The sequence below is a fragment of the Sarcophilus harrisii genome, chromosome 6, assembly GCF_902635505.1.
Source record: "Sarcophilus harrisii chromosome 6, mSarHar1.11, whole genome shotgun sequence".
Lineage (NCBI taxonomy): Eukaryota > Metazoa > Chordata > Mammalia > Dasyuromorphia > Dasyuridae > Sarcophilus > Sarcophilus harrisii.
In genome coordinates this window covers 208,281,832-208,301,898 of record NC_045431.1, presented here as the reverse complement: position 1 = coordinate 208,301,898, position 20,067 = coordinate 208,281,832, and the positions used below count along the sequence as shown (strand labels likewise).

The window sequence follows — 20,067 nt, the reverse complement described above, 5'->3', positions numbered from 1 at the left end:
TACGAGCTGTGACACGAGACACTAAAAATTTCATTGCCTTTTAGGACCTAAGATTATACAATAACAGACAGGTTTCTGATTTGTATTATTGGAAGGAATTCCCTTCTCTGATAAACCATAGGTCTGGAACAAAAAAAAAAAAAATCACAAATTTTAGAAAATGAAATTTTTTAAAACTGCTTTTGCCCTTAGAAACTAGATACAGAAATACTCAAGAAAAAACAACAACAACTATATTTTAAACTATAAATTTCCATCTATAATAGAATGAAAAGGACACTTATTTGTCAAAGTATATTTGTGTTTATTTATCAGAGAATTTTAAGGAAAAACATTTTATTCCAAGACCTGGTATTTAAGACTAATATGTGGCTAAATAGCATTCTAGTGCAGATGTCAAAAGCATAGTCCACAACACTCTTGAGTATAACCAGAACCAGATTAAAATGTAATTCCTTTTTAACGTGTTAATGAAAAAAAGAAATATATAAACATGTATGGTTTTCTAAGTCAATGTGTAAACTATAGGCATCATTTTGTACATTTTAGTGGCTCCTGTTTTTATTTGAATTTGATATCATAGGTGTAGAGGACAGAGTTGGTAACTAGCCATTCAAGTATCTGCAGCAAATTCAATTAAGGGGAGAGCCTTAGGGGCAAATTGCAGGGGGAATTACCAACACTCCTAAGGTATAGTTGACAAAAACCAAGTTCTCAAGCTCTAAATAAAGATGGCTAGGAATGAGGAAAAAGTGGATGACTGTAGCCATAGTGGGCAAGAGAATGCCAGCTTTGGGGCAGGGCATGACAGCAGTAAGACCTTTAGGGCTGGCAGTCTAGGGTCCCCGAAAGGAAGCTGGCACAATTGGGTTGCTGCTGTCGGGAGCTTTTATCCTGAGAGGAAAGTCTGTAGAATTGGCAGGGAGGAAAATACAGTGCTGAATGTTGGTGCCTCTCTAGGGTCGTAAGTCATTTTTAACTATAACCCTGTTCTGTTGTTAAGGAGATACAATGATTTATTTCTTTTCTGGGATGGTCAAAAATGACCAACATGAAAATAATTGTTGCCTATAATGGCTTCTATCTAAATAGAAGAAAATCTGACTGGCCTATCAAGTCAACAAGCCATGCAAATAGAGCCAAGTTTTATAAAGGGAAATCCTTCTTTAAATAGTTCCACTTACTGTCACACATGGCTTAATAATATTGCCTATTCTGAAATTTAGCCACATTTTGAGATTGTGTTTGGGTTAATGAAAAATTCATATGCCTTGATTATATTCTTTTAAAAGGCAAAGTCCTTTTAATACTCTTTTGGAAGGATGCAATTATTTCTTAGCTCTTTGGATTTATAAAGAAACAGATGTCAAAGTTTTGGTCTAATTTGGCCCCACCATGCTGGAAAAGAATCCTGATTCTTTGAATTCACTGGCCTGCATTGTGTGTTCTTGCGGGACCCCATTTGATTCTATCAGCCCATTCTGTTTAATCCAGTGAGGCAAATGAAAAGACATTCTTAACGATTTTAGCCAGTCATCATCATCATTATCATTTCAGGCCTCACTTTTCAATTCTTATATTAAAATTTATTGCTATAACCTAGAAACTGAATGAGTTAGTAATTTTGATATGAAGAAATAGGTTAAGTTTAGCACCAATACACCGAAGGAAGGTGGTGATGAGTATCTGGTGATTATTTTCTGAACCTTACTATTTGACCTTAAAATCACTAATATTTGGTAGTAGAGATGGCTGAGAGGAGACTTTGATTCTCAATCATTCTTCAAATAAAAAATATGAGGATGAATTTTTTTTAATCTAACTCCAATGGAGAGAATGCAATTTCTCTTTATTTTACAAATATATTGATTTCCATTTATATTATTGGGATAGCACATAGTAGATACTTGGAGCTGGGGTTTCCAAATTTCCTAAGAGAAAAGGATTTTCTTTGGTAGAAACATAATATATACTTATATATTTCTTGCATACTTAGTTCTGAGAAAGATCCATCTTCTTATCTTCGACATGGCACATGACTCTAAAATTTGTTTTGTTAAGGGGACTACTTTGTGGAACCCATTTTAAAGTATTGAGTGTAGCATTTTATATATAATTTATTGAATGCTTCCCACTTTTTTCTTTCAACCTGAGGCAATAATTGTAAATAGCACAATTTTAGACAGTGAAATATTGTTCAATATTACCATTAACTGTTGTATGCTTAACCAAACTTTATCTTACCAGTACATAATTTAACTGGAAAAAGATGGTGCAGTGGATAGATCCCCTGAGCCACCTAGTTGCCCCAAACCTGTTGTCAGAAGGACCTGAATTCTTATTTGGCTTCAGCCATTTAACACTTCCTAGTTGTGTGACTCTGGGTAAGTCACTTAACCTCAATTGCCTCACAAAAGAAAGAAAGAAGAGAAAAAAAATCAATAGATTAGCAAATGATAATATATGAACTTTTAGGTTTTTGAAAATAGTTTGGACCTTTAAATACAACTTTTGACTTTACACATACTAGATAATATTTGAAAGGATATCCAAATAGAGTACTCACAATATGAAAACACTGATGATAACCCTAAGGGCCATCTATAACAGGATGACCTAAGTTGAGCAAGTAAAATATTTCTCCTAAATTGTTTCTGATTGTATTTTCTGTGATATCTTTCTCTCAGGTACATTAATTCCAAATTTAAGTCAGTTATGATTTCATTTTTCACAGCAGAGGAAATATACCTGGCTATAGTTTGATAGACTGTTATTAGATTTAGAATACATAATCCCATTTTAGAAATTAATCAGTTGGGCACTTATGGGAAACCCCTCTTCCCTTTCTCTTCTTCAAGAGATTGAAGGAACAAGTGCCCTGAACCTCATGTTTCTTCACCCAATGTGTCTTCACTTAATTTTCTAAACACAGAATAACTTTCATTGAAGGTTATAGGTCTGAGTTAAGTTATTCAATGTAAGAGTAACGATGAGAGAACGTGGGTCCTTCCTGTTCTTTTGAATGGTTATCTTTCCTTTTAGGGCCTCACCTAAAAAAAAAAAAAAAAAAAAAAGAAGAAGAAGAAGGAAATTTGAATATTAAAGAAATTTTACAGAACTTTATTAATGTACTTCTCATAATACACTTTAAATGTGATAAACTTAGTAAATTAATGACATTAAGTCATTCAAAGAAAGTAATCATTCACTAGAGATGCCAAACATTAGCACTTTGAAAGCAAAGCAATATACAGTGGTCATACAGGGTCAAGGTATCCAGTTCTAGCTTCACGAAAGAAATCTGACATTAGACCTTAACGATAACAATTCAAAAAGAAAGATGTGCTATATATGTATATAAAAGAGAACTGTACAAGATGTTTATACTGTCTAGTAGTAAAGTTTTGCTAGTGGCACTAATAATAGATGAAGTAAAGAACAGTCTTTGAAAATATCTATTTCTACAGAATTCAAAAGAAAGCTTTAGAACCATAAAATAAGGAAACTATATCCTTTAATACAAGCACATTGCTTTAAACAAAATAACCAAAGGATAGTAATATAATTCATAGCTAGAAAGATGAACTGGATTTGTTATAATAAGATTATTGATTTTAAAATACACACACAATATAAGCACATCTCTAATTACACTAGAGGTAGAAAACAATCTAATAAAATTCAAGACATTTTGAAAAATAAATAATTATATTGCATATTTATTTCAGAATTTTTCAATGAAATGGCAAGAAGAATTTTTAATAAAGAAGCAAAAATAACAAATTGGTATTTCTTGATTAAAAGTAAGAGTATGAAATTAAACCAAAGGGAATTTTATCTTTCTCGAATATATCCTTAGACTTAATAATCTGTGTTAACACAACATAACTCCTAGTAAAATGCGTAAAAAATAATTATGAAAAAAAGTAGTGTAATATTGGAGTTATAATGTTAAAAACAAATTTCCTTAAATTTGTAAACCTAATTACTAAAATTTTCAAGATGGTAGTCTCAAACAGTAACGCTTAATCTTCAGAATTAGGTAATATGTCAAATCATAAAAAAATCAAATGGAAAAAAGTAGTTACCATTTACTATGTGGCAAGCGTTATCCCAATAACTAGATAGGCAGTCCCTGCCTATTTATATTTATAATATTTATAATGTGCTTAGACAATATCTGGCACATTGAGGATACTAAATAAAGGTTTATAACCAATCTAGTTTTAATTACTGTCATGGAATCAACATTGACATCAGCCACTGTAAATTGCTATTACTTAAGTGATTTATTGGATTTTCTCTCTCATTCTAGGTAACATTCCTCATTATGACAAAGTAAATACTATTCAAAATTTTTAAAATGCAAGTTTTCATAAACATTTTATTCCAACACAGACTGATTGTTGAACCTGGAATGATTCTTTGCCTTTCATATAACATTCGGTCATACTCCCTACTTTTCTCTAAAAAAGGTATCACAGTCCTTTGCATTCTTCCCAGTTATTGAGAATTCTTTATCTAAAATTAGATGGCAACATTATGTTATTTTGATGATGATTCATTTTGTCTTATCTCAAACCAAATCAACTATAACATTCTCAGATCTGAATTAACCTGAACAACTTTCCCAAATTCAACAATTTTACAATGTATCCAGAGAAAAAAATTAATTTGGGAGTCTACTTTACACTTCAGTGGGTCTTTTTTGGAGTTTTCTTTTTTAATTAGCAACATGATCTCTTTTTATCTCAATTTCCTCCTCTATGAAATGAAGCAGGGGTTGGACTAAGTGATCTTCCAGATCATGGCTAACTTTAGATCATATATATGATCTAAAATGAAGTACTAATTAATTTAAAAAGTGAAATAAAGTAAGAAAAACTGTATCTTAAAAGTACATCAAGGGTTGATTTAAGCAGCAAAGAAAAGGGTATTAGTAAGTCATATAATAAATATGTAATCTGCAGTTGGCAAACACCCTCCAATTCTGAAGACTGACGAAGGTGCAAAGGCAATGGCTGTAACACCAAAGCAGATCATAATAATTAATCAGTGTCATGTAGATATAAAATGACTGATGCCTTTAAGCAGTTCTGCTGTTTTGTGGGCTACAGAAGATTCTCTCTCTGGAACTGAGTTGCATTACTTTGCCCTTATCACAGGCAGACTGCCTCAAGCAAAACAGAAACCAGTTTTGCAGTTCAATTAGGAAAAAAAAAATCTATATATTTATTATAGCTTATTAATTTATCCCTTCAATAGCAAAGAATCATCCCTAGAAAAGATATAAACGTTATCCTCAAAAAAGATTAAGGGACATGGTTTTGCATTATGTAGAAGTTTAACTTACTTTGACATGGGGAAGGAGAAATTAATTTGTTTTCAGCTAGATTATAACAATAGTATTATGTATCATATATTACTATAAGTTGCTTTATGTGAACATTGTCAAAAAAGTTTGACTATAAATTATGGAACCATTTAAAAAACCTATTAGATCTTTTACTTTGAAATATATATGATCCTCTTTCAAGCTGTCACTGTGGGAGATGAAATATTTTTCAAACTCTTTCTCAAGAACTGTTTCCAGGATTAGTTTATGAGTTACTAAAGAAAACTACTATGATCACTTTTTAGATATACCTGATTTTAGACCTAAAAGGGTATTTATTTGATCTAATACCTTATTTTTAATCAAACTTTGTTCTGAACTCATTTTGGCTATGTTCCAAAATTAAAATAGGACTAAATTTTGCCAGCCCTGTGTGTACTTTCAATTCAATAGGCATGCGTTGAGAGAACCTGTTCCATATTTAATAGTGATAGATACAAAGATTAGATAAGGGCAGCTCAGTTTTTGGCCTCATGGATCTTACTGACTAGTTGAGAAGTGTACTACATTCACAAATAGTTTTGAAGGTCATTCCCAAAGAGATTTCCTAATTATAATGAGACTTTCTAAATAAAAATGAGAAACAAATGGAAGCACTGTTGAAATAAATGAAGAACCATCTAAAAGTTCTGTGATCTTTTGGTTACAAGTAAATCAGATCTTGGTTATCCTGATCAGGTAACACTAAAATTTCTGTGGATCTGATAACTGATACTCATATAGGTGACCCTGAATCATCAAAATGAGGTATACTGGGAACAATTTAACCTTTTAATCTCAAGATTAGAAAGAATCTCAGAGATCTTCTTGACAAGAGATGTCAAATGCCAGCCCCTCCTGAGTGCTGCAGGAACCAGATTAAAACTTAATTGGGAAATAGTAAACAAAATAAATAAAACTACAACATAATGTTAATTTGTGGTTTTCTAAGTCAATGGTACCACTGACAAAGTCCAACCTATATAACTGAACATATAATAACCCATCAAGTATTTATGGTCAGGTATATATTCTCTAGATCAATATCCTATTTCTATTTTCAAAATCAAAATGCTCCAAATGAAACTCATTACTCTCCCCCAAAACTGCCTGTCTTCAAAACATATCTATCTCTATCAAGGGAACCCAATCCCTCCCTACTTATTTTTATAACCTCAGAGTCATATTTGTTTTTCCTCACCTTCCCTAATACAATTTAGCTATATCTTCCTCATCTACTGTTTCTTTTTCTCCATTTATAAGGTATTCCCCTAGTCAAGGCCCTCATCATAGTTTAGCTAGATGACTATAGTTGTCTTAATTGGCTTCCCTATTTCTGGTTGAATCTCTATCATCTCTAACCTATTGCCTGCACCACTGGTGTCAAACTCAACTAGATATGGGGCCACTAAATTATTCCTAAGAAGCCCATGGACCATGTGTTGACTAAAAGCCACATACTTGTTTATTTTTTTTTTTTAAATTAGTACATCAATACATTAAAATCAGATGGGTACTACACATTGTAATTTGATTTAGGCAGCACTTGAGAGTATTGAGAGCGATGTGTCTGACACTTCTGTCTACAATATTGCCAAACTTATATTCAAAAAACACATCAGTTTCTGATTCAGAAATCTGCAATGGCAGATGAAGAATAAAGCATGATTTTTAAAAAGTAATATTTCCTTTTTTATCTAATCATATGTAAAAACAATTTTTTTTTTTTAAATTCTGAGTTTGAAATTTTTCTTCTTTCTTCTCTCTCCAAGCCTTGAGATAGGGAGCAATTTTATATAGGTTATACAGATGCAATCATGCAAGACATATTTCCATAGTAGTCATGCTGAAAATACAAATATCTTAACCTGAGACATAAAGTTCTCTACAATCTGGGTCCTCTAAATCTTTCCAGACTTCTTTTACATCTTCCTCCTACACATATCAACTGTTCCAGACAAAATGGATGATTAAATATTTCTCACTCCCGTGCCTTCAGATAGGCTGTCTGCTACACTAGGAGTTGATTTTCTTGAGTTTTTTAAATTCTTCGCCTCCTTTAAGGCTCAGATTAGGTGCCATTTTTTTTTCCTTTCTTGATATCCCTACTTGTGAAATGTCTCTATGAAATATCTTCATTTATTTATTTATTTATTTTTTTGACCTCTGAGGTCTAAAGTCCTTGGCAAGAGGGACTACCCACAATGTTTTGCAAAGAGCAGGAGCTTAAGTTGGCTGAAATGAAATATCAGTATATGAACTGATTAATATTAAGAAAAAAGGAAATGAATCACATTAATAATGATATTTTTTAAATACAAATGGCTCACAGGTCTTCTTCAGAAAGGGAAAAAGAGGAGATTGTAAGTTTGATTTCCTTATTATCTCCAAAGCAAAAATAGCTTGTTTTAAGATACAATTGGTTATTTCATTTTGCAGTGTGCATGACTGCAATTTATACCAATAACTGTTGCAGAAGATAAAAATTTAAGAAATTCTAAGCAGAGTACACAAAGATCTTTCAAACAAGTTAACATTTATATGATATTCCATTATTTTAATAAAAAGATAGGCACAGGGGAGAGAAAGGCAAAAGTTATGTGAGAAGATAAAGATTTATAAAATAATTCAGAAGGTTCAAGTCTGTGATCATAGATGCTTTTTTTCTCCCCACAAGAAGGGAGGTAGAAGGTATTATATGTGTGTACTACCAAACGCCATCATGAAAAATGAAAAACAGAGTAGCTAAACAGACTGTCTAGTTACAAATGTGGGAGCCATTTCAGAATCTGGTATGTGGTTGCAGTCAAATCAGATCATTGACTAGTTAGTGCAAAAGTTAAAATCAATACCTAATTAGATGAAAAGATAAAGATGAAAGAAGACAGCACATGTAATTACTGAACTTCTAATCCAATCTGTTAAAACAAGCACTAAAGTAGAAGATGAGAATAAGTGAAAGTAATAACACTATCATCACTTCTTAACAGAAGTTTAACTCATGAAAATGTCACTACAAGGAAGCTGAAAAAAACCTAGAAAGCACCTCAGTCAGCAATACCCTATGATGGCTGAACACGTCACTGATTAGTTTATTTTGGTTGTGTTCCCCATCATTTTTAACTCCTCCTCAGGCCTTCTACAGCATCATCCCCTTCTCCTCAGCCAAGTTGTGTCTTGTAGTTCACTCTGAAAAACGGAAGCTATTTTACCCTCACTTTCCCTTCTCACACAGCATGCATCTAATTTATCTTTCTCCACTATATGCCCCTTCCACACTTGAAGAGGCAGCCCTTCTTGCCAAGGCCAACCCCTCTACATTAACCCATGTGTAAAAAAAAAAAAAAAGTTATGGCAGTTGTGTGTCTGTGTATGTGTTTGTGCAGTGGCAAAGAACTGGAAATTAAAGGACTGCCCAACAACTGGAAAATAGTTAGAGCTTCTGGGGGGAGCCAGGAAGCGGCTTGAGCTCTTCCAGTTTTCCTTGAAAACCAAGCCTCTGAACAGAATCTGAAACAACAGAGACTCTGAAGAGACCAAATGAAACCATTTTCCAGTTCAAGATAGTTCAAACAGTGTCCAGGACCAGAGGGCCTGGAAAGAGCAAGGGAGCTTGGATTACAACCAAGAATCAACTACCCAGCAAGGCCAGCAAGACTGAGCATGATCTTTCAGGGGAGGAAATGGACCTTCAATTGCAGTAGATAATTTTCAATCATTTCTGTTGAAAAGACCAGAACTACAGAGAAAATTTAATCTTCAAAAAGAAGGCTCAAGAGAAGCATAAAAAGGGAAACAAGAAAGGGGAAAAAAAAGTGTTATTTAAAGGTTAAACTGTTTACATCATCCCTACTTGGGAAAATGATTCTTGTAACTCTTGAAAAAATTTATCTTTTATTAAGGTAATGAGAAGGAGTGTATATAGAGACAGAGAAAATTGGGTATAAGTTGACTTTGATGTGATATTTTAAAAAAGACATTATAAAGGTGGAAAAAAGACTGTACTGGGACAAGAGGAAAGGGGAGGTTAATTTAAATAGGGTAAGAGGCACAAAAAAAACCCTACTAAAGTAGAGGGAAAAAAAGGAGGGGATGAGCATTGTTTGAAACTTAACCTCATCAGATTTGGCTCAAAGAGGGAATAACCTACACACTCAATTGGATTAGAAATTTATCTTGTCCTATAGGGAAATAGAAGGAGAAAGGGGAAAGAAATAGTAAAAGAAAGGAGTAAGAGAAGGGAAGAGGGGTGATAGAAGGGAGGGCAGGCCGGGGAAAAGTGGTCAGAAACAAAACATTACTAAGAAGGGATAGGGTGGGAAGAGGGGGGAAAAAGTTTATAGAGGGGAGAAAATAAAATGGAGGGAAATAGACAGCTGGTAATCATAACCATGAATGTGATTGGAATGAATTCTCCCAGAAAATGGAAGCTGACAGAGTGGATAAAAAACCAGAATCGTATAGTATGTTGTTTACAAGAAATACATTCAAAACAGAAAGACACATATAGAAAAAAGATAAAAGGCTGGAGTAGAATATATTATGCTTCGGCTGAAGCAAAGAAAGCAGGTATGGCAATTCTGATCTCACACAAAGCAAAACAAAATAAACCTAATTAGAAGATCCAATTGAAGGAAGGAAGCTAGACCTTGCTAAAAGGTCCTGAAGACAATAAAGTACACTAAATATATATGCATCAAGTGGTACATCATCCAAATTCTTAGAGAAGTTAGCAAAACTATTCTAGTGAGGAACCTCAATTTCCCCCTCTAACCACAAAATAAACAAGAAAGAAGTTAAGGGAATGAATAGAATCTTAGAAAACTTAGATATGATAAACCTGAGGAGAAAACTGCATGTGAAGGAATATACCTTCTTTTCAGCAGTATATGGCACCTACACAAGAACTGACTAGATAATAGGGCATTAAAAACCTTATAATCAAATACAGAAAGAAATAATTGGTAAATGTTTCCTTTTCAGGTCATGATGCAATAAAAATTACAGGCAATGAAGATTCAGGAAAAGACAAACTAAAAAGTAATTAGAAATTAAATAATCTAATCCTAAAGAATGAGTTGGTCAAATAATAAATCATAGAAATAATAATTTAATCTAAGAAAATATAAATGAGAAAACATACCAAAATTTACAGGATGCAATTAAAGCAGTTCTTAAGGCAAATTTTCTATCTCTAAATCTTTACATGAATAAAATAAAGAGGTGATCAATGAATTGAGCCTGCAACTAAAAAAAAAAAAAAAATCTAGACATTAAAGGAATAATTAGGGGCTATTTTACCCAACTCTATGCCAATAAATCTGACAATCTAATTGAAATAGACAAATATTTACAAAAATATCAGTTGCCCAGATTAACAGAAGAGGAAATAAATTATTTAAATAGTCTCATTTTAGAAAAAGAAATAAAACAAGCCATCAAAGAAGTTCCTAAGAAAAAACTCCTGGGCCAGATGGATTTACAAGTGAATTCTACCAAACATTTAAAAAATAATTAATTCCAATACTATGTAAACCATTTAGAAAAATAAGCAAAGAAGTCCTAGAAAATTGCCTTCATGACAAAAATGCAGTGCTGATACCTAAACCAAGAAGAGCCAAAACAGAGAAAGAAAATTATAGACCAATCTTCCTAATGAATATTGATGCAAATATCTTAAATAAAATATTAACAAAGAGATTACAGCAACCTATCACTTGGGTAATATACTATGACCAAGTGAGATTCATACTAGGAATGGAGGGCTAGTTCAATATCAGGAAAACTATTGGCATAATTTACCATATCAATAACAAAACAATAGTAATCATACGATAAATACAACACATTCCTATTAAATACACTATAGAACATAAAAATAAATAGAATTTTCTTTAAAATGATAAGCAGCATCTAACACCATAAGCAAATATTATTTGTAAAGGGGAGAAGAAGGTAGAAGCATTTTTGGTAAGATCAATGAAACAAGGATGACTTATGACTGCTTATTTAATAGTGTACTAGAAATGTTACTTTTAACAATAAGAAAAGAAAGAAATATTGAAGGCATTAGATAGAGTAGGCAATGGGGAGATAAAACTATCACTCTTTGAAGAAGATATGATGGTATACTTAAGAGAATCAATTAAAAAGTTGCTTGAAATTAACAATTTTAGCAAAGTTGTGGGATATAAAATAAATCCATACAAATCATCACTATTTCTATATATCACCAAAAAAGCCTAGTAACAAGAGATAAATTCCATTTAAAATAACTATAGATAATATAAAATGTTTGGGAATCTACCTGTCAAGATAAACTCAGGAACTGTATGAACACAATTACAAAACACTTTTCACATGAATAAAATCAAATCCTAAACAGCAGGAAAGATGACAATTCTACCTAAATTAGTCTACTTGTACAGTGCCATGTCAATCAAACTGCCAAAAAATTATTTTATGGAGCTAGAAAAAATAGTGACCAAATTCATCAGAAAAAATTAAAAGTCAAGAATATTAGGAGGATTAATTGAAAAAACACAAAGGATGGTGACTTAGAAGTACCAGACCTAAAACTTCATTATAAAGCATCAAAACAATGACGTGGTAGATCAGTGGAATAAGGTAGGTAAACAAGACACAACAGTCAATGACCATAATAATCTACATTTTGATAAACCCAAAAACTAGCTTTTAGGATAAGAACTTACTATCTGACAAAAATTGCTGGGAACACTAGAAAATAGTATGTCAGAAAGTAGGCATAGACTAACACTTCACAGACTATACCAAGATAAGGTCAAAATGGGTGTATTAGATATAAAGGGTGATACTATAAGCAAATTAGGAGAGGAAGGGATAGTTTACCTGTCAAATCTTTGGAGAAGAGAGGGATTTATGACCAAAGAAGAAAGAGCACACATTATGAAATGCAAAATGGACAATTTTGATTACAGTAAAATAAAAAGTGTTTGCACAAACAAAACTAATGCAGCAAAGACTAGAAGAGAAGCAGAAAGTTGGGAAATGATTTTTATAGCCAGTGTTTCTCATAAAGGTCTCATTTCTAACATGTACAGAGAACTGAGTCAAATTTTTTAGAATACAAGTCATTACCCAATTAATAAATGGTCAAAGCATATGAACAGACAATTTTCAGATGAAGAAATTAAAGCCATCAATAGTCATAGGAAAAAAATGCACAAAATCATTATTAGAGAAATGCAAATTAAAACAACTCTGAGATACCACTTCACACATCTCAGATTGGCTAAAATAACAGGAAAAGGTAATGATGAATGTTGGAGAGAATGTGGGAAAACTGGGGCACTAATGCATTCCTGGTGGACTTGTGAAATGATGATAGAACCATTCTGGAGAATAATTTGGAATTATGCCCAAAAGCTATAAAATTGTGCATACCCTTTGATGCAGCAGTGAAACTGTGGGGTCTGTATCTCAAAATGATCATTAAAAAAGGGAAAAGACCCATATATGCAAAAATGTCTGTAGCAGCTCTTTATGTGGGAAAAGAATTGAAAAATTATTAGATGTAGATTAGATGTAATTATTAGATTATTAGAATGGTTGAATAAATTATGGTATGTGAATGAAATGCCACAACTTATTATTTTATAAAATTATACCATAAACTATAAAACATACTATTGTTCTATAAAAAATAATGAACAGACTGATTTCAGAAAAGCCTGGAAAGGCTTACATGAACTGATGCTGTGTAAAGTGAGCAGAACCAGGAAACCATTGTACACAGCAACAACAGGATTGTATGATGATCAATTACTAGCTCTTCTCAACAATTCAGTAATCCAAAGCAATTCAAAAAAACTTGGGATGGAAAATTTCTTTTTTTCCTTTGCTGTTTTTGCCTTTTCTAATTTCTCCCCTCAACATGACTGATATAAAAATATGTTAAAAATGAATGTACTTAAATAAAATTTTTAAAAATATAAAAAGGGGAAAAACAATGAAACAAACCACCTTCCCCCCTCAAAAGAAAATACTACTAGCTAAATGACATGACTACTATTGTCCTCTATGAATTAATACAGATAGAAGTGAGAAAAACTAAGAGAAGATTTTATAGGATAACATCCATTTTTGAAAAATGAAACAATTTTGAAAAACCTGTTGTTTAATGAACATAATGACAATTCTAGAGAACTGATGACAAACACGAAAATTTTAATTAGTTCTTTATGGAGAGATGATAAGACTACATGTAAAATGAGACACTCATTTCTGATCATGGCCAACATGGGATTTTGTTTTGTATGACAATGTGGATTTCAGGTAATTATTTTTCTTTATTCTTTCAAGTTGGGGAGAGGGAGGGAAATGATTGATATATTTTTTAAAATTAGAATTATGAGTTAAGTACAAGTAAATAAATACAAATATAAGATATTTTGAATGAATTAAAATAAAATTTATAGCATGGACTTTATTTCATTTTGACTACTCCAAAAATTTTGCTAACTGTGATGCTTTCACAGCTATAATTAAGATGAATGAAACAGCTGGATAGCTGATGATTTACTCCATGGGTCACTGTATGTTAAAAAAAAAAACATCATAATCTATTACTAAGTTTCATACAATCTTCTATGAAATTTAAAAGTACAACATTTATGCTTTTTAATGTTGGTTCTTTATTTTAGTTTTAGTTTCTCTCTTTTCCCCTTTAAAAAGAACAATGGATAAAATTATATTTTATTGAGTTTTCTATACATACATATACACACAGTTACATGTTATGTTACATATGTATGTGTGGACATATGTGTATGTAGGAGGAATATATATGTATATGTACATATGTATATGTGGCTGTGTATATATATATATATGTGTGTGTGTGTGTAAAATGTGAACTTCTCTAGTTAAAACGTCTTTAGGTAGTACATAAAAAAAAAATTCACTTAATTAAAATAAAACTTCTTACCAATGGCCAAGTAGAATTAAGGGATGTATTTTGATTCAGAGATTACAAGTTTATAATACTGGTGGATCCAAAACAGAAACGCATCAAATTCCTCTGCCACAGTCCTTAGAGATTGAATGTCTTAGGTTTGAGAAAATGAATGAAATGATCTTACTCTGACAATGCAACTGAAAAGGCCAAACATTTCTATTGAGAGGTCATATAAATTCGAGCTCACATATAAAAGCAGTCACAAATGCTGATAGATTTTGATGAAAGAGTCCCACAAACTCAATGTGACTTGTCTGCTATTATATTAAGATACTTCACTCAACTTATAAGATAGATAAGATTCTTGAGAAAGTTTTTTAAGTAGGAAAAAAATTAACTTTAAATATTTATAATAACTATGGCAATAAATGGAACTGTGAATTGACAAAATATATTAGATTTTTTTTATTACAAAGTTCAAGGTCCCATATTTAAAACATAATACCTCTGCCTACTAGGGTCAATCTTGAGTGGCAATTATGGTACTGAACAATTTCTGTTCCAATCTATATTTAACAGGAAGGGAAATATACACCAAAGCGCATATATATGTTTAACTGATTTTATATATTTGAATCTAGTCACATACAATCAAGATTTGAGTGGGTTACAGAACAGAAAACAGAAGGGTACTAGAGCCCAATATATAAGATTTTTTGGAAGAGAAAAGCTGAGAAAGAGCATTCATTTTTTAATGCTGTATGTGAAAATGGACAGGCTGCAAAGCAGTAATTATCTACTTTGTGCTCATTCAGGTTCTTTGTTTCTCTGTTCTCTCCCATTGTCTGCCTTTTGGCAATTTCCCTGTTCATTAGCACAGTAACCAGAGGCTGCTCAGGAACAATAAAGGGGATTATGATTATTTATCCTATCCCCATACAACATTACTACCACAGAGAGATGTTACTAATTTTATTTTTAAATTTTCCTCAAAATGAGGTAACATCTTCTTCAGGCTGTGATGCTTCTGTGTATTCTGGTCTCCCACTATGCACTAGCTCTACCATTTATATAAACAGCAAGTATGGAAATATAGTACAAAAAATATAGGTGAAGTCAGGACAGGTATCGACTTCTTAAAGTTCCATTTTACTATGTTCAAAAAGTTTACAAATAACAAGATATCCCTCAGAAAGAGTGCCAGTCACAAGATCATCTGAGCTAAGAACAATTAGAATGTAAGCACTAATTTAGTCAGAAAGAGTAGGAAGAAATCTTAGAAAAATATTAATTTCAAATTAATAACTTAAATGCAATTCAACAAAGATTTATTAACTCCCTATTTAATAAATTACTATTAAATGTTTTCTCAAGACAAAAATCTATATTATTGAACACTTTGCTTAAAAAGAAAATATTAGGACAACAACATAGTTATCCTGGAGACAATCCTGGAGATTACAAAGAAATGTACATTTTCAAGAGTCTAACCCTCAACTCAATTACCAGAAAGAAAAAAGAACCACGGAATTTATGGGGATTTAGCTGTATTCGCACCATTTCAGTTTTGCTGTGCTCAACCTTTTTAGAAACAAAAAAATAACGTTATCAAGGTTTTATGTCCACTTCCAGGCAATCACAAAGTGAGAAAATAAATACCGTGTGCTGTTTTATTGCCAATAGAGCTTGTTTGCCCACATTTTAAAAAGTTAATTTCTGTAAAGATAGTAAAACCAAAATCAAAAGGGTTTTTTAAAGGCTATTTTTAGAGGTTTTGGCTGTCAAGCATGTAGATGGTTGGTAAACTAATCATAATCCATGAATCTGGTATTTGTTAAATTTTAATACAAAAAAGTTTTGTAGAAAATAATAAGCAGTAGATGGATACACACACACACACACGTATATATATATATTGGAATGGCTTAAATAAAGCATTTTCTTTCTGTTTTCATTAAACATTATCTTCTTTCAAAGGCTAAGGACATAAAAATTCTAACCATAGAAACCTTGACATCTTTGAAAATTAAATTCTTCAGAATTACCAGAATCATTATCAACTGCTTTAGTTTCATTGGCTATCTTTAATTTAGTAATACAGTTCAATTATACACTACAGCCCCTTGCACTTGAAGTTACAATTTTTAAGCTTTCTATGTCTAATAATGAATCCCAGCCATGGGGGTGAATGAGTCCTTGAAAAGTCATTTTATAATCAAATGGAATAAAGGTGGGAAAAAAAAATGTCACTATACTTACTACTGAACAATTAAGTGCTTTCTGTATGCTAAGCATTAGAAAATTCAAAGTAATTGTCACACTCACAGAGAGCCTTAAGATTATAAACCAACAAATTATGATTTCTGTCCCCTACAGACATATGCAAACTGGGTATTCGTGACACATCAACTCCATTCTATTTCAAAAATTCTATTTCAACAGATCCTTTTCCTTAAGTTTCCTTTTACTGGTTTAATTTGCCCCACCCCAAATCAAAGTTTACATCTTTTTCTTTTTATCAAATTTCATTTTTGGTATATTATAGCAATTCATATTCCCTGAGTAGAAGTAAAAAAAACAACAATACTTCCACCATCACACAAAATATATCAAACATAAAGAAGGAATATTTATTACTAGAGCACCGCTAACTTCAGACTAGAGGGAAACTTTGACAATTCAAGCAGCTCATGTCCTGCAGAGCCAAATTACTCTAATACAACATAATGAAGATTTCTCCCCATATGGTATCATACCAAGACACATGAAGTCTTTTGAATCCCCTTCGTATTAGCTGCCATCACTATCTGAAGCTGTGAAATTAAGGCAGCAACAATTCTCTGTAAACTATCAAATAGTTAAATTACAACAATAAAAACAGCTATTTGTTTACCATGATCTAAGACCTTGATATTCTAAAAGAACAATGTTTAATTTTATTTCATCCCCAAAATACCTAGTTCAGAAAAACTGTAACCTATTCAACTATACTCATGAATCATTTTTTAAGAGCAGAAAATTTATTTTTTGTTAAGTTTCTCTTTGATTTAAAAAATTTACCAAAGTAAACTACATAGGGAAGGAAATGATTCCAATTAATGTCTTAGAAAGTACCATATGTTTATACATTTGCAATGTACATTACTAATTAGGAGAGAAAACCCAAGTTTCCAAGAAATCCAACTAAGGAGGCTCTGGCTTGTATAGACATACCAAGTGAGAGCTGTCTAATTGTTTGGAAAAGAATGGACTCAGACAGCAAGTTTAAAGTGAAAGTTACACTTAGCAGTGTTTTGATTTTTTATATTTTCTGTGACACAAAACATTGAAAGCCATACCTATAGTTTGCACTCATGAAAGGGCGCCTGAGGAATCTTAAAAAACCTGTGATAAAACAAGTTATAATGTCTATCACATTATGCCTAGGCAGGAGTGCTGGAGCCATCTCATATATGGCTAACCAGTTGTAAAATTTTCAACTCAAAAATTGACATACATTATAAATCAAGGCTTTATGTGTTTTCTTTATTTAAATTTTCTAGACCTAAGAAATTATGGAGAAAATATTACTTATGCAAATTAAACTTTAAAAGTGTGTCTTGCAGCACCTTCTATCTTCCCCCTTCATTAACATTTACTAATACATCATTGATCAGGACTGTGTCTAAAGACTTTTCCCTGACAGTGTACTTATTCTTTATCAAGTTCTACAGTTTCAGCATATTTAAAAAAGCAAATTAAAAGTAGGTAGAATTATACTAGTACTAGGAAATGGGGACAGCTAGGTAGCACAGTAGACAGGAAGGCTTATCTTCTGAGTTCAAATCCAGCCTCTGACATTTACTGGCTGTGTGAGTCACTGAGCAAGTCACTTAACCCCATTTACCTCAGTTTCCAAATCTATAAAATGAACTGGAGAAAAAATTGGCAAACACTCTAATATTTCTGCCAAGAAAACCCCAAATGGGGTCACAAAAGAGCTGGTCATGATTGAAAAAGGACTTAAATGACAATTAGGAAATGATTGGGGAGGGAGGGGAGAACGTGCAGACTTTTTGTGATGGTAACAATGAAAAGCAGACAACTTAGGAAGCACAGCTTCTAGAGAATTTGATATAAGAAAAAAATAATCAAACAAATCTCAGACATTTGATGAAGATAGCTGTACTTTGGCAAAGTAGAATTCAATTCAATTAAAACAAAATTAATGGTATCCTATACACTTCATGAGAACCTTAAATTCACTACCATGTTTAAGGAGATAAAAAGTATCCAACAAAGATGCTTAACAGTATTGACACTTAAAAGAACTAAGTTTCATTTTTGAGAAATTCAAATATGTTCCTTTGTCTGGCATGTAGTAAGCATTTAATAATAAATACTTGTTGAGTGACAGAAAAGTAGCCAGCAAGAACATTTAAGTCTATACAATCAGTTTGCCCATCTTGATCAAGACCAAACTTGGCCCACTTGGTCAGTCCTAGAACGAGCATGTCCTTCTCTAAAATTTTCTGGTATAGGGATAATGTCAGATTGGTGCAAGGGGCCACAGTTGCCCTTCCTTTCTACTCATCTATTTATCTTCTGTGTTTTGTAGCTAACTAAATTATGGGCCTTCTCAAAGCTAATTCAGTTCTTGGCCCCATATCAATATATTTTTGAAAAAATCCTCTCCATCTGTGAGTTCATTTTATTCACATTATTTCACTTATTGCGCCTCCATGTTAATGACTCCCCATTATGTCTAATCTTGAACCTGATATCCTACTGCCTACTCAACATTAAAAAAAAAAAAAAGGAGCGCATATGAAGCTTTATAAATTAGAAAGTTATTTACTCATAACAATGTAGGAAGATAGCTAGTCAACAATCATTCTCAATGAACAGATGAAAAAAACTGTCTCGAGTTAAAGTAACTTATCCATGTTAATTTTTCTATTTTCAATTTCCAAAAGAGAAGATTGTATGGGAGAGATGGCAAAAGAAGGTTTTGGACTGAATAATTAGGAACTATGCATTTGAAGAATGTTATAATTGCATAAGAGATTTATTTTAGACAATATTCATAGATATTATAAGAGATTTAATTTAGGGTGGAAAAATCTGGGAGAACTTGAAAAGTTGAAGGAAGACTTAGGGATAGAATAAAAAGAAAAGATGGATTGAGAGAACACAAGAAAGTGAAAGATTCAAAAGGAAAATAACTTCAATTGATGGAGCAGAAGAGGAGTTAAGGCATCAAGGAAAAAATAAAAACCTGAGTAGGCAAGACACTATCTGATTTTGGACAAGTCATTTAAGCTCGGCCTATTTTCAGTTTCTTCATTTGTAAAATGGGTAAAATAATAGCATTTGCCACAAATAAAAAAATACCATGTTTATAAAGTACTTAGGACAGTTCTTTACACACAGCAGGCACTTAAATAGTTATTAATTTAAGTGCTTTGCAAATTTTAAAGCACTGTAAGTTATTATTAGGAAGTAATTTAAATTAAATGAGAAAGTTGGAGATTAGAACAGGGAATGGAAACTGAGTGTAGATTGTACACATGTTAATGCATATTAAAAAGTGAGGAAAATGAAAGCACTAGAATTCTAGGAGAGGGGAAGTAGAGGAAAGGAATAAGCATTTATATAGTGCTTACTGTGTGCTAGGCACTGTACTTTATAAATATCTCACTTGATCCTCATAAGAACTTTGAGAGGAAGGTGCTATTATTTCAGTTTTGCAGTTGAAGAAACTGAGGAAGATAAG

General features: G+C 32.2%; 1 protein-coding gene across 1 annotated transcript in view; it reads right to left on the bottom strand.

Moving 5' to 3' along the window:
- Positions 1-2,488: 2,488 nt before the first annotated feature.
- The window catches only part of PRMT3 (protein arginine methyltransferase 3), a 148,547-nt gene continuing 130,968 nt past the window's right edge, over positions 2,489-20,067 (bottom strand). Inside the window, exon 16 of the mRNA XM_012552526.3 lies at positions 2,489-3,050. Coding sequence (XP_012407980.1) covers positions 2,941-3,050 — 110 coding nt within the window. The 3' untranslated portion in view covers positions 2,489-2,940. The remainder of the gene's footprint in view (positions 3,051-20,067) is intronic.